Below are 14,260 nucleotides of genomic sequence, written 5' to 3' on the forward strand. Positions count from 1 at the left end.
ATCCCTCACTAACCCTCAGCCCTGAGGGATAAAAGGGGCTGTCCCCCCACGCTACAGAGTAGAGAGTCCAGCACCCCTCACTCCAAGTCCCCATGTGTGCCCGGCTCGTGACCATGTGGCCTGGGTAGAAGTCCAAGTCTCCATGGTGAGAAAGAGATGGACTCAGGACATCGACGAGCACTGTCTATGCCTTCTCTCCTCCACCCTCCTTCTCTGCCTACACTCCAACTCACTCCTCTACCAGGCATACTCTTCAGAGGCATCTCCCAGAATCCACTTGGAGACCTGGAAGTAGGCCCTTGCTAGCAACTGAACTTTCTCTGTGTCTCATGCTTCGTGCCCAGGCAGGCCCTTGTCTAAGACTCCTTAGCAGACCCGTAGCTCAGGTTACCTAGGATGGTACAACCCAGATTGGTTGGTGCAGCTGAAATGTGTTGAAGACAACCAACCACCAGGCAGGACCAGCATCAGTGCTTCCCCCTTTCTGGACCTCCCATGGACACTAACTCCCGGCTGATGGTCTGGGGTGAAAGCCCATGTGTCCCCCATGATGGCCATATCTCCTGAAGAGCAATGTCTTCTGACTTCCTGCCGGTGTTGCTGCCACTCAGGTATGGCAATGGCAGAGTCACATGAAGCCCGTGCTGGCTGATCTGGAGAGCAGCAAGCTATGCTGTCGTGAAATGGAGCACACAGACCCCTGCTCTTTTGTGGGTGTGGGAGGAGAGAACACGCCTGGGCGGGATCCCCACGGCAGAAGCACTCTGCATACCTTATGGTCACCGGGGTAAAGAGGAGCATGGTGGTGACGTTGTCTAAGAAGGCAGAAAGGATGGCAGCAATGAGACACAGCATGCTGATCATGGCCCACACTCGCCCACGGGACAGTCGATATGCCTGGGATGCACACACAGGGAGGAGCACGTTCAGAGAAAAGTGACTCCGAGGAGAGGAACCAAGTAACTGCCGCATGATGGAGTAAAACTTAGACCCTCCGGGGTCCCACGTGTGCTCGATGAGATGGTGGTGGCCACCAGGACACTAAGGTATGTGGACAATCTAAACCCACCTTCTGGTCTCTCTTCTCTGCTTTCTCATGGTGCCCTTGTGCTCGTTAATTGGTTACAAAGCATCAACTTTCAATTCTTTTCATATCATCTAGAATTTTGGCTGTGACACTGGGTATCCATGTGATGCCAGTGTCTGCTATCTTTGGGGATGCAAGAAATACTTTTGTATCGAGGCATTGGGAAAATAAGGCCAGATATCTACCTGAAGAGCACAAGGTGGTGCACACAGACAACAAAATCACAGCATGGATCTTGCCTTCAGAGTTTGCAGAGGGCTTTGTCATGAATTATGTTTAAAAGAGCTTTTCATATGTCCACAGCTCTCTGAACGGCATTATGATGTGAGACTACAGTGCACCAAAAAAAGTATATTTTTTTCAAAAAGTGTTTTTCAGTTCCAAAAGCAACATCAAGCATAGTACTAGCCTTTGCATCAACAGAGCATAGCAATCGTGCACTGGTGGAGAATTAGCCATGACTGGTAGAGTCAGCTGTGCATTGGTCGGGTCGATTGTGCACTGGTAGGGTCATGCATTAGTGGAGAGCCAGTCATGCACTGGTAGGGTGAACCATGCTTTGGTAGGGTCAACAGGCATTGGTGGAGGGCCAACCATGCATCAGTCGGATCCATGTGCACTGAAAGGATCAACATGCATTGGTGGAAACCATATATTGGTAGAGCCAACGTACATTGGTAGGGTCAACTATGCATTAGTAGGGTCAACTGTACCCTGGCAGGACCAACTATGCATTAGTGGAGAGTCAACCATGCATTGGTAGAGTCAACTGGGCATTGGTGGAGACTAAAGCATGCATTGGTAGGGCCAACCATGTGTTGGAAGAGAGTCAATTGTGTACTGCTAAGGTCAACTATGCACTGGTATGGTCAAATATGCATGGATATGGTCAGCTGTGCATCAGTAGGGTCAACCGTGCATTGGTGGAGAGTCAACGTGCATGTGTAGGGTCAGCCATGCATTGTATGGTCACTACAAATCCTGGAGGCCTGAATCTGCTGATGGAGCTCTCCAGAGTTCCAGCTAAAAATTAAAATTAAAACCAAAATGAGATATCACCTCACACCTGTTAAATGGTTTTTATCAGAGAGATAACAAGAATTGGAGAGAATGCAAAGGAAAAGGAATTCTTATATATATTGGTGAGAATGTAGATTAGCACAGCCAGTATGGAAAACATTATGAAGCCTTATCAAAAAACTAATAATAGCTCTACCATACAACTCAGCAATCCCACTACTGGACCTATATTTAAGGGAACTGACATCTGTATTTTGAAGAGATATCTGTAGCCCAAATTTTATTGAAGAACTGTTCCTAATAGCCAAGGTATGGAGTTAACTCAAGTGTCCATCCACAGATGAGTGGGTAAGGACAATTCAGAACACTATTCATCTATAAAAAGGGGGAAATCTGCCGGGCGTGGTGGCGCACGCTTGTAATTCCCGTGCTTGGAAGGTGGAGACAGGAGGATCACACAGGTTTGAAGCCAGCCTCGCTGGCTTAAGAGACCCTGTTTCCAAATAAAAATATGTAATAGATCTGGGAGTGTACCCCGAAAGTAGAAGGGTTTCCAGGAACCCCAGTACCACCAAAAAGAAAAAGAAAAAGAAAAAGAAAAGAAGAGAAAAGAAAAGAGGGTAATCTGGTCATTTCCAACAACATGAGTGGAACGAAAGGACTTTACATTACATGAGTAAGCCAGGCACAGAAGGACAGTGCATGATGTCACCTCTGTGTGGACGCTTGAGAAAGCTGATTTCATAGACTAGACAGCAGAACAGTGGTTGACAGGGGTTAGAGGGTTGGGAGGGAGGGGGATATGGGGAAATCAAAGGGGATCAATTTATAGACATACAAAAGAAATAAGTACTGAGATCTATTGCACAGGCGAGGGGACCATGGTTGATAATAATGTAGTATACATTTCAAAATAACTAAGAATAAATTTTCTTAGTTAATAAACTAAATAAAATAACTAAGAATAATATAATAAACTAATAAACTAAATAAAATAATAATAATAAACTAAATAAAATAACTAAGAATAAATTTTGCATTTCACCATAAAAATGATAGGTAAATGATATGATAAGTTAATTAGCACAATTTGATCACGCCACATGTGTACATATATATCAAAAAATATTGTACCCCATAAATGTATGCAATTATGATTTGCCAATCAAAATAACATCAATAATATTTTTTTAATTTTAAGGGGCTGGAGATGGAGCTCAGTGGTGGTACTTGACATGTGCGATGCCCTGGGCTATAAGTACATAAATAAGATTTTTAGGGACTTTTCAAAATCACGTTTACCCCAATTTAAAAATAGTGAATGTGTATATATTCGATATATAGAAAGTAATCGTCGAAATTACGAAAAGCAATCAGAAGCTGATAGCTTGAAATATTTAGAGACTCTAATAAGCAAACAATAATTTAATATGAAGCTTTTACCAGCCAACTTAAACAATGTTCTACAAACATTAAACCTGGGAATCCTTTGCCTTCGTCCCCTTTTTCACTAATTTATGGAGAAGCTGACCATGCTCGGCACAGCAAACCTCTCCAAGCATTGCATGAGCAACTTTATGTTTTTTAATCTTTCAATATTCTTTAATTTTTTATTTATTTATTTATTTTTTGCAGGTCTGGGGCTGGAAACCAGAGGCATTTGACCTCAGAGCTACAACCCCTGCCCAATTTTTTATTCTTTATTTTGAAACAGGGTCTCACTGAGTTGCAAAGGGCCTAAGTAGCTGAGGTTGTCCGTGAACCATGATCCTTCAGTCTCAGCCTCCCAAATGCTGGGATTACAAGCATGCGCCACCACACCCGGCTAATATTCTTTAATTTTTATTGGTATACTTTAGTCATACTCCTTACTGGAGTACAAGATGTTGGAGGCACACATGCACACATCACCCAATTAGCCCTTACCCAAGTCCCCCCTCATTTCTTCCCCCTTCCTCCTTCTCATGTTTGGCTTAGTGACTGACTTTTATAAAGTCAAAAGCATGAGCAATTTTAAAAGAAGGATAGAATTTAAAAATAATTTAGGTAATACTTCATTAAATATGTAATGTCAGAACAATAACTATTGGTTAATTAGTACATAACTATTAAGTGCAACATCATACCCACCTTGACAGCACAATAGTCGAAGAATCCAGTTTCTGAGAAAATGGCTACTAGGATCATCTGTGGGGAAGAGACAAGAGACGAGGTGGCTCCTCGCACCATGAAGCCACATCAGCTGGTCAGCTGGAGCTTCAGCTCTTTCCCAGAAAGCCCACATCGCCACGCTCCTCACCGCCTCGCTGAAAACCCATCCCTTCTCAGCTGCTCAGTTACTGCACGCTAGAGTGGAGCCTCTGGCTAGTGGCTTTACACCTGTATCTTATCCAGGGATTTGTCCCCAAGGTATGTTATCGTCCCATCCAATCCTCACGGCTAACACCAGGCATTACTATTAATCTCTGTTTTACAGCAAGACACTGGGCACTAAAGAGTCTGGCTGACTCGCTTCGTCCCAGTGCTAGAGACGAGGAGGGACAAGCCACGAAGGCCACTGTGCACCTCCCTGCTCCAAAGGCAGCACTTGACATTTAGTAGCTTCAAACAGGGTTGAATTTTGGTTTCTAAGGTTTTTTGTTTGCTTGTTTGTTTGTTTGTTTTTGCAGTACTAGTGGTTAAACCCAGGGGCATTCTACCTCTGAACTACACCCCTGGCCCTATATTTTTATTTTGAAACAGGATCTCAGTGAGTTGTGGAGAGCCTCACTAAAGTAGCTGAGGCTGGCTGTGAACCTGCAATCCTCCTGTCTCAGCCTCCCAAGTGTTGGGGTTACAGGTGTGCCTCACCCTGTCTGGCCTAAAGGAATTAACTGAATTTTTGTCCCCAGTTTGGTCAATGCCTGCAAGTAGGAGCAGTTTTCTTAAATGATTACCCTCCCAGTTACACATGAGCTCAGAAAGGGCACATGTTTCTGTAGATGACATGGGCTGGTGAGAAGAGCCATCACAGCTCCTAGTAAAGACCAAGGCCCCATTTATTCTGAATTTAGTCAACTAGAATTTCAAACTGCCTGAACTTGCTGGAGGTTTTCTATTCATAAGAGGAAAAATACATCATTCACTTAATTGTTTAAGCTTATCTATGGTTCTGGTATGGTGTGCATCCCTTCCTCCAGTCAGATGCCCAAGCCCTTAGTACGTCTCAGGGCCCATCTGGGCTCCTCCATGAAGCCTGAGTCCAGAGCATGGCCGCACCTCCCCACACTCCACCCACACAGTTCGGCCACGCTACTCACGGAAACCCGGAGCAGGAGAACCCTCCGTTAGACCCACGGCCTCGGGAGGGAGGAAGGAAGTGCTGGAAAATGAGGATATGTGGAGACCTCAACACAGTGAGTCCTCTGGGCCAGAGCGGATGAGCCCTTCAGACCGCAGGACTGTGCTGAGGTCTGTTCAGGAAGGAGCCGCACCTGCCGTGGCCCTCGCCGGTGTCCGCTCACCCTGCGAAGCTGGCCTGTGAGCCGTGTCCCACCGGCTCTCTGTGCATGTGCAAATTTCTTTCTTATGAGTTGACTTCTTCACAGCGCACAGCACTGTGACCATGTGACAATATGATAAGTCAGCAAACACCCAGACCACTCCTTCATCTGTATAACTAAACGTGTTTTCTAGTCACTGAAATGTTTCTATGCTTCATTTAGTTAAGATATCACTTTTTTTATTTTAAGGGTAGTAACTCAGGGGGGAAAATGCTGATTTTTCTAGGTGAAAATATTATTTCGCTGTTCCACAGGCCTCAGATTGAAACTCTCCATCTTAACTAACAGGTCACCAATCATTCTATTTCTCCTCAGGAGAAATTAGCTTGGCCTGAATTAACACTCCTCAATCAAGCCCTAATTGTCAGGAGACATGGCATCTTTAACATAATGACAGGATTATCAGCAGCAGCTAGAGAAGGACCCAGGTTTCAGCGGGCTGGGAGCCATGTCCTGCTGGGAAGACTATAATTACCATGCCAAACAGCAGGGCCAGGGTCTCAAAATCAATCCACTCCACCACCTGGGTCAGGCTGGGTCTCTATAATCAAAGCACAAATTAGCCAATTAGTCCTGAGCGCCACCCTCCCAGGGATAAGCCCTAAGAACCGCTGCCCTTCGCTACAAACCCCGGCCAGAGTTGGAACACACCATCCACTTGCCTCTGAAATTGGATTTTATCATTGCTGAAAAACACCCATGACCCAGCGCATCCAGAAAGTCAAACCTATGCATTAAAGGGATTTAATTCTTCTTTAACCCTGTTCCTGAGAGTGGTGGGAACAAGGAGACTGGGGCCTGACCTGCACAGTCAGCCTTTGAGGCTCCTGCTTAGGGTCTGGAAAGTTTCTCAAAGGTCCCATGTGAAAGGCCTCAGCCCCAGCTCCAGCACTACTGGAAGGGGGGGGGGGGGACTTTTGGAGGTGGGGCCCAAGCTGAGTGTGACGGCACGCCTGAAATCCCAGGATTTAGGGAGCTGAGACAGGAGGATCACAGGTTCGAGACCAGCCTCAGCAACTTAGTGAGCCTCTCAGCAACCTAGTAAGGTCATGTTTCAAAATACAAAGAGCTAGGGGTAACTCAGAGGTAGAACGCCTGGGTTCCACCTCCAGTATTAAAAAAAGAGATATAGCCTAGTCATTTAGACTAGGGGACTCTGAGATACCAGTCTTTTCCTACTTCTCCTTATTCCCAGCCACCAGGAGGTGCGCGGCTCTGCCATCATGAGTTCCCCCATGATGGACCCCTCCAACACAGGCCCACGCGCAGCCGCGATGACCAAAAGGGAATGAAATGGTCCAGAGCTGCCCAGGGGCACATGGCCTAACTCCCTCCTGTAGTCCTATGTATGCACAGGGTGGCTCGTGGTCAGGACACCATCACCTACATACGTGAAGCTCAGGGGCCTCCCAGGGCCAGGGCAGAAACACTCCCCACCCAGCACCCCACACCCCACTCTCCACTCAGACATCCCTAGTCCAGTTCCCCAGAGCTGCAAACACCAGGGCTAGCTCTAACACCATGCAGCCACGCAGCCCTGGGTAAGTACATGACAAAGACCAAAAGGAGCCATGCTCAACCAGAAGGGGGTACAGCAGTACAGAGAGAGAGAGAGAGAGAGAGAGAGAGAGAGAGAGAGAGAGAGAGAGAGAAGGGAGGAGAGGAAGAGAGAAGGGAGGAGAGGAAGAGAGAAGGGAGGAGAGGAAGAGAGAAGGAGAGAGAGAAGGAGGAGAAAGAGAGAGGAGAGAGAGACAGAGAGAAAGAGAGAGAGGGAAGAGGAGGGGAGGGGAGGAAGAGAGAGAGAGAAGAGGGGAGGGGAAGAAGAGAGAGGGAGAGAGAGAAGGAGGAGAAAGAGACAGAGAGAGAGACAGAAGGGGAGGGGAGAGGAGGAAGAGAGAGGGAAAGGGAAGAGAGAGAGGGGGGGAGGGAGGAGGGGAGGAGGGGAGGAGAGGGGAGAGAGAGAGAGAGAGAGAGAGAGAGAGAAAGCCAAATAAAAATACTCAGTAATGGTAAATTTTGCAAGTTCATACTTTGAGCATGGTTTTTCTCAAGCAAAAACATGGACATAGTCTATAAAACAATTAAGAACACCAAATACAGCCCACACCCTCAAGTGGCCCTGCATCTGACTGTGCCAACAGGTAAAACGTCACCACTTACGTCGCTGATCACAGCCAGGGCCGCCAGCGCCGCCAGGGCCCCCAGCATGGCCGCCAGGGTTCTGTGCACGATCTGCAGACAAATGGGAAGGGGTTTATTCCAGCCCAAAAGGGATTCAACACACAGAAGAGCCTGTGTAGATGTGTCTGTCTACACCGCTAGATAACATGTCTACTAATGCAGTAACGGAGTCAAGGGTCTACTCCTCAGAGCGCAGCCGCCCCAGACACACAGCAGCCCACACAGTGAAGCACTTCCCCTTCCTGCGTAACTAGACGACCCTGGTAAAACAGAAGGTCAGCAACGCCCATCCTACGAGGAAGCCTGCAGTAGACTGGCATTAATTATTTACCACAGACTCCCTGGGCAGCTGAACCATTAGTTCAACAACGTGAATCTGTGCTTCCCAATTACCAAGACGGTTTCTAAACCCAAAGTACCAAGTGCTCAATGTAACTGAGAGTCAGTGTTATCACTGATCACAAAAGGGTCTCTTCTACTTAATTATGCTCCAAATGGACATGAAACTTCTAGGACAAAATCAGAGAAGGTGAAGACAGAAAAACGGGAGTTTTTCTGTCACACTGCTTGGAGCTGGGGTGTAAATGGTAGCTCTACGGAAAGCAGTCTGGCAGGTTCTTAAAACGTTAGATATAAATTCACCCCAAGCCGGGCCTGGTGGGCACGCCTGTGAACCCCGCGCTTGGGAGGCGGAGACAGGAGGACCGCACAGGTTCCAAGTCAGCTGCACTGGCTTAAGAGACCCTGTTTCCAAATAAAAATATAAAATAGGTCTGGGAGTGTAGCCCAGAGGTAGAAGGGCTTCCAGGAACCCCAGTACCACCAATAAATAAATAAATAAATAAATAAATAAATAAATAAATATTAAATTCACCCTATCCCTCAAAAATTATGCTTGGAATCTACCCAAAAGAAATGAAAACACATGTCCACAAAATGTTTGAGACACATTATTCAAATTAGTTTTAAACAGGAGACAAGGTCGCTAACATCCACCCAAGGTGAGTGGGTAAACAGGCGTGATAGAGTGTGGAGCGCGAACAGGATGGTGAACATACACAAAAGAAAAGTTGCGCTAGCTTAAGGAGCCAAACACAACCAACGCTGCGCTGCGCCGCTCCACTTAGTCGAGCTGTCTAGAAACAGGTAAACTTAGAGAAACAGGAAGATCAGGATCCTTAATGCTGGAGGTACCAGTGAGGACGGAGTGAAAACAGGTCCTGGGCACCCTTACAAAGTGACAGATGTTCTAGGACTGGATTGTGGTGACGGGTGTGGAACTCTGTAAATTCAGTAAAAGTGATTTAATTGCATACCTCCAAATGGTGAAACTATGAAATCAAATTATACCTCAAAAACTTAAAAATAGGAAAAGAATGTGGCAAGACAGTTGAAAACTAAACCCTAACAGACCATATTCATTCCTTGATTCTCTAAAGAGGTTTTTGACTCAATTATTTTATGGCTTCCACCTCACGAAAATCTGACTTTCTTATTGGCAATTATCTGAAACTCAAATTCTGATTATAATCATTTCACTCACAATTTGTACCACTAGATTCAAACTTAGATTTCAGTTAATTTTATGCCAGGTATTTGTTTGTTCACAGTTTAGGCTTTTAAGAGTTGATATGCTTGCTTGGTCTTGAGGTAGTACTGGGGATTGAACCCAGCAGCATTCTACCTCTGAGCAACACCCTCAGCCGCCTTGTCTTTTTACTTTGAAGCAGGGTCTCACTAAGTTCCTGAGACTGGTCTGGCCTCCTGTCTCAAATTCTCAATTACTGAGATTAGAGCTGTGCACCACTCCACCTGGTAAGAATTAGTTTTGTTTAAAATATGAATGTTTAGCCAGGCGTGGGGGCGCACACATGTAATCCCAGTTCTTGGGAGGCTGAGACAGAAGGATCACAGGTTTGCGGCCAGCCTCAGCCACTTAGTGAGGCCCTCCACAACTTAGTAAGACCCTGTTTCAAAATAAAGAATAAAAAATGCGTCTGGGGTGTAGACCAGAGTAGAATGCCCCTGGGTTCCCTCCACAGTACCACAAAAAAAAATAAAGATTAAATAAAATATCAATGCCTAAAATCCAGCAAGTTGCTAATTAGAATTCCTTCCACCTGGGTTCTGCTGTTCCGTTCAGCTTGTGACACATTTTAATTTTGACAGTCCTTCCTTATTTGGTGGCTAGAGGGACCTGGGAAGCGGGTGCAGCAGGAATTCACCCTCCGCTTTGACGGGGTAGCCAGAGAAGCTGAGGCGATGCCACAGCATGCCAAGGCGCCCAGGGCCAGAGCAGATGCCTGTGAACGCAGGCCCAGGCAGACCCAGCATGCGCAGCCATCCCCTCCCTGTTCCCATCCCACTCACACCTCCTGAGCGGCACCTGTGATCCAGATCTGCGAATGTGGGTCACAGAAGAGACGTGCTGTGGGCTGAGGGTCCCCAGTCAGTCCTCCGAGAGCTGAAACCTAATACAGTCCTGAGGTCAGAGGGCTGGCCCCAGGGCCCCAGGGCTTTCTGAGAAGCGGAAGAGGGACTGGAGCCGCCAGGCAGCGCCCTCAGCCTCATCCAGAGGCAGCACCTGCGCTGAGACTCTGCCTCCAGACCCTGCGCTGAGGGAGCGTCTAGCCTTTATACCTGATCCCGTCTCGGGCATCTCAGAGCAAGAGGAAATGGGCCAAGACAAGAATGAAGACGGTGTAGGCCGAGCAGACGCCACAGGACCCACTGTGTGGTCTCTGCAGTGGCAGCTGGAGGCACGTGCCTCTCTCCGCTCTCTTTACCTGTCCGTATACTATTTACTTACATAAGCCTCTGTTCATTTTCTTTGGGTACTGGGGACTGAACCCAGGGACATCTACCTCTGAGCTAATTTTTTAAAATAATTCTTATTTTTTGTTTTGAAACACATTCGCACTAGGCTGCTGAGAGTCTGACTACATTGCTGAGGCTGACCTGGAACCTGCACTTATCCTGCCTCCGCCTCCCAAGTTCTGGGGTTGTAGGCACGGATCACACCGTCTGGCTTCCTTTCTTCCTATCTAACCTTTGGGTTGTTATAGGAAAAAGAAACTTTCAGAAAAGAATTCTCCTGCTAGTCGCTGCACAGCTGTACTGGACAACAAAAACAACTGACTTGTACTGGGCGCCTACTACGTGCCGACTGAATGCTGTACAGACAGCATCTTATGTGCCCACAGTGGCCCAGGAGGAGCCGCCACTGCCCATCTCCCAGAGGCGCAGACAGCCTCGGCAGCGCTGAGCGCCTTTCCCCTCCCACAGAGCAGAGGAGGCAGAGCCAGGCTCAGACCAGCGAGGCTTGCTACAGGACAGCTCCTGGCTCTGGGAGGGGCTGGGGCATCTACTCAAGTGTAAAACCAGAAACCTGCACGAGAGGCCAAAGGAGCTTTTGGCAGAGGGGAGATGGAAGGAGATGGAGGAAACAGGTCCTGACGACCGATGGGCAAACAGCAGGGCAGCAGCACCTGCAGCACTGGTCCGCGCAGCGCTCAGGAGCCAGGGGCTGGCCACGGTGACCAACACCAGGGCATCCCCACCAAGCTACCACCCGCCCGCTGCCCTCTGTAAACACACTCTTCCTTGTGACACGTGCCGGCTTTACGCAGTCTACACATAAACAGCTCTGAGGTGCACATAGGGACATGTGGACACAACCACCTCCAGTCAGAAACCCATCCCTCTGCCTGCTGAAGAGTCCCATCCTGTGAGAAGAGAAGGGCTGGGAGGATAGCTCAATGGCAGAGCATGCTCTTAGCATGAGCCAGACCCTGGGCTCAATCGCCAGGATCACAAAAAGGAAAAACATGATGACCAGCTGCAACTGCGTGGAATAAAACCTTCTAAACTAAACGACCCTAAAACAAGATGAGTTTGTTAGTTTAGAGAATTACGCATCTCCCTAAATGTCCATGCCGAGAAGATTTCGACTATCAGGATTAATGAAAACGATAGATGGGCCAAAGATGGAAAGATAAATAGACTCTTAAAAGATGCTTTAGGAGCCAGGCGTGATGGCTCATGCCTACAATACAGTACTGGGAGGCTGCGACAGGAGGATGGCTGGTTCAACACCACCTTCAGCAACTCAGGGAGACCGCAGCAATTTAGGAAGACTCTGTTTCAACATAAAAGTAAAATTGGGATGGAGGTGTAGCTCAGAGGTAGAATGTTCCTGAGTTCAAACCTCAGTACCACAAGTAATTAGTAATAATAATAATAATAATAATAATAATAATAATAATAAATAAAAAGATCTGGAAATATAACTCAGAATACCCTTGAGTCCAATCCCTAGTGGTATTAAAAAAAAAGAGTGGTATAAAGGTTTTGAAAAGTCCTCTTCCCACACATGCTGAAAAGCAGAGTGTGCTGCCTCTGGGCTGAGAACACGCTGCCAGTAGCCCGGCAACTCAGACGCAGCCTGGCAGCACGGCGGCCGCCTCCTGGTCCAGCCCATCAGCTGAGCGCACTCCCAGCTCCTGCTCCTCTGACCACAGTCCAGGCTGGAAGGCCCTCGAGGGCAGAAACCACAATGCCTCAGTCTCAGAGCCCCCCCATGCTCTGAAGAGCCACCAATTCATGCTCAGAGCCAGAGAGGATGAGGAGGAGGGAGAGGAGGAGGAGGAAGAGGAGAAGGAAGAAGAAGAGGAGGAGGAAGAGGAAGAGGAGGAGGAGAAGGAAGAGGAGGAGGAGGAGGAAGAGGAGGAGGAGGAGGAGGAAGAGGACAAGAAGAAGGAGGAGGAGGAGGAAGAGGAGGAGGAGGAGGAGGAGGAGGAGGAGGAGCAGCAGCAGCAGCAGCAGCAGCAGCACAGTGAGCGGGTTGCCATAAGTGAGCGAACCAAGTGCTTCCTGGAGAGGAAAGGAAGGGTGCTGGGCAGCCCAGGGCCTCAGCCACCATCACCTCCCCTCTACAGCCACATGAGGTCCCCACACAGCCTGTCACCTGACACGCCAAGCAGAAGGGGCTGCTAAGGAGTCAAAACCGGACCTCATCATCCCATCATCCCATCATCCATCCCATCAGTGGTGGCCGAAAAAGAGCAACCACAGGTAGCAAACCTTGTGTCAAATGGACTTCAAGTCCAAAGCTGCCTCTAGAGGCACTGTGTCGGATCATACGTGAAGACAAGAGTTAACGCAACAGGAAGATCTAAATACCATGAAGACTACACACTAGAGTCTGCAAAGATAGAAAGTCGGCACTGACAAATCTAAGGTAAGAAGCCGACAGCAATGAGATGGTTGCAGAGACTTCCACACCTCTCGGGTGATGATAGACAGTCCAGAGATCGATTTATAAAAGAGACCAGCAGACTTCAGCAACACGATGGACCGAGCAGCCCTGGCAGACACGCAGGAACTCCACCCGATGGCAGCAGAGTGCACCCTCGGCTCAAGTGCACACAGGACACTCTCCAGCACAGATACTCGCTAGCTCACAAAACAAATATTAAATTTCTGAAGGTCTAAATCTACCAGGTGCCAGGCATGGTGCCCACGCCTGTATCCCAGTACTTGGGAAGATGAGACAGGAGGATGGCAGGTTTAAAGCCAGCCTCGGCAACTCAGCAATATCCTCCACACTTAGAACTTGTTTCAAAATAAATAAAATAAAATAAAATAGGGCTGGGGGTGTAGCTCAGAGGTTCAACCCCTAGTACCTTGGGTTTAATTCCTAATAGTAAAAGAAAAAAAAATCAGCCAGATGTGGTGGCTCATGCCTATAATCCCAGTAATCCATGGCCCGGCTGCAGCTTTGGGGATTACACACATGGCTCCTCCCCCCCTCACCCTCGATTGCTTCCTGCCCCGTGCTCTCCCCCTCCCACTCTCTGCTGCCAGGCCCTGCTGTCCATGGCCCCAGCCTCCCATGGACTGAACCCCTGGAGCTGTGAGTGAGTAAGCCTTCCTTCCTCTAAGTATGTGGTCAATCTCCAGGCCCCTCATCCCCTGCACCTGGTGCTGACATATACATAAAGGGGGTCACAATGTGTGAAGACAAATTCTCTGAGCCTGGCTCTCACGGCCCGCATGTGTGGAGTGTGCGTGTGTTTGGGCACAGCATGCCTTTGTGCACCTCCACTTCCCTCCCCAGGAGGAGGCTGATGCCCCAGGAAGAGCTGGGTGTGGGACAGACTGGCTGCGTGCGGAGACAGAGCGAGGGCTCCATCCCTGGGGGCAGCCTTCAGAACGTCTGCTTCTCCTGGGCCAAGTGTTCCTGAAGGTGAAGGGATGCCTGGCCCTAGGTGGAGGCGTCATGCCCCAAGCCCATCTCCCTCACAGCGCCTCTGAATTAGCCTCCCAGGGCTGCTGCCACAAACCCCCATGAACTCGCTGTCTTACAGTTATGGGGGTCAAAGCCCAACAGAGGTCTTTGTGGACTAGCAGCAGTGCCTGCAGGGCAGCC

At 48.3% G+C, this 14,260-nt stretch overlaps 1 protein-coding gene across 1 annotated transcript in view; it reads right to left on the reverse strand.

The window, feature by feature from the left end:
- OCA2 (OCA2 melanosomal transmembrane protein) overlaps nt 1-14,260 on the reverse strand; it is a gene marked incomplete at both ends in the record, with an annotated part of 223,570 nt that overhangs the window by 186,300 nt on the left and 23,010 nt on the right. The window contains 4 exons of the mRNA XM_080691713.1: nt 773-897; nt 4,238-4,294; nt 6,125-6,190; nt 7,810-7,881. Of these exons, the coding sequence (XP_080547839.1) occupies nt 773-897; nt 4,238-4,294; nt 6,125-6,190; nt 7,810-7,881 (320 nt within the window). The remainder of the gene's footprint in view (nt 1-772; nt 898-4,237; nt 4,295-6,124; nt 6,191-7,809; nt 7,882-14,260) is intronic.

This window comes from Muscardinus avellanarius (genome assembly GCF_963383645.1).
Source record: "Muscardinus avellanarius genome assembly, chromosome: 3".
Classification (NCBI taxonomy): domain Eukaryota; kingdom Metazoa; phylum Chordata; class Mammalia; order Rodentia; family Gliridae; genus Muscardinus; species Muscardinus avellanarius.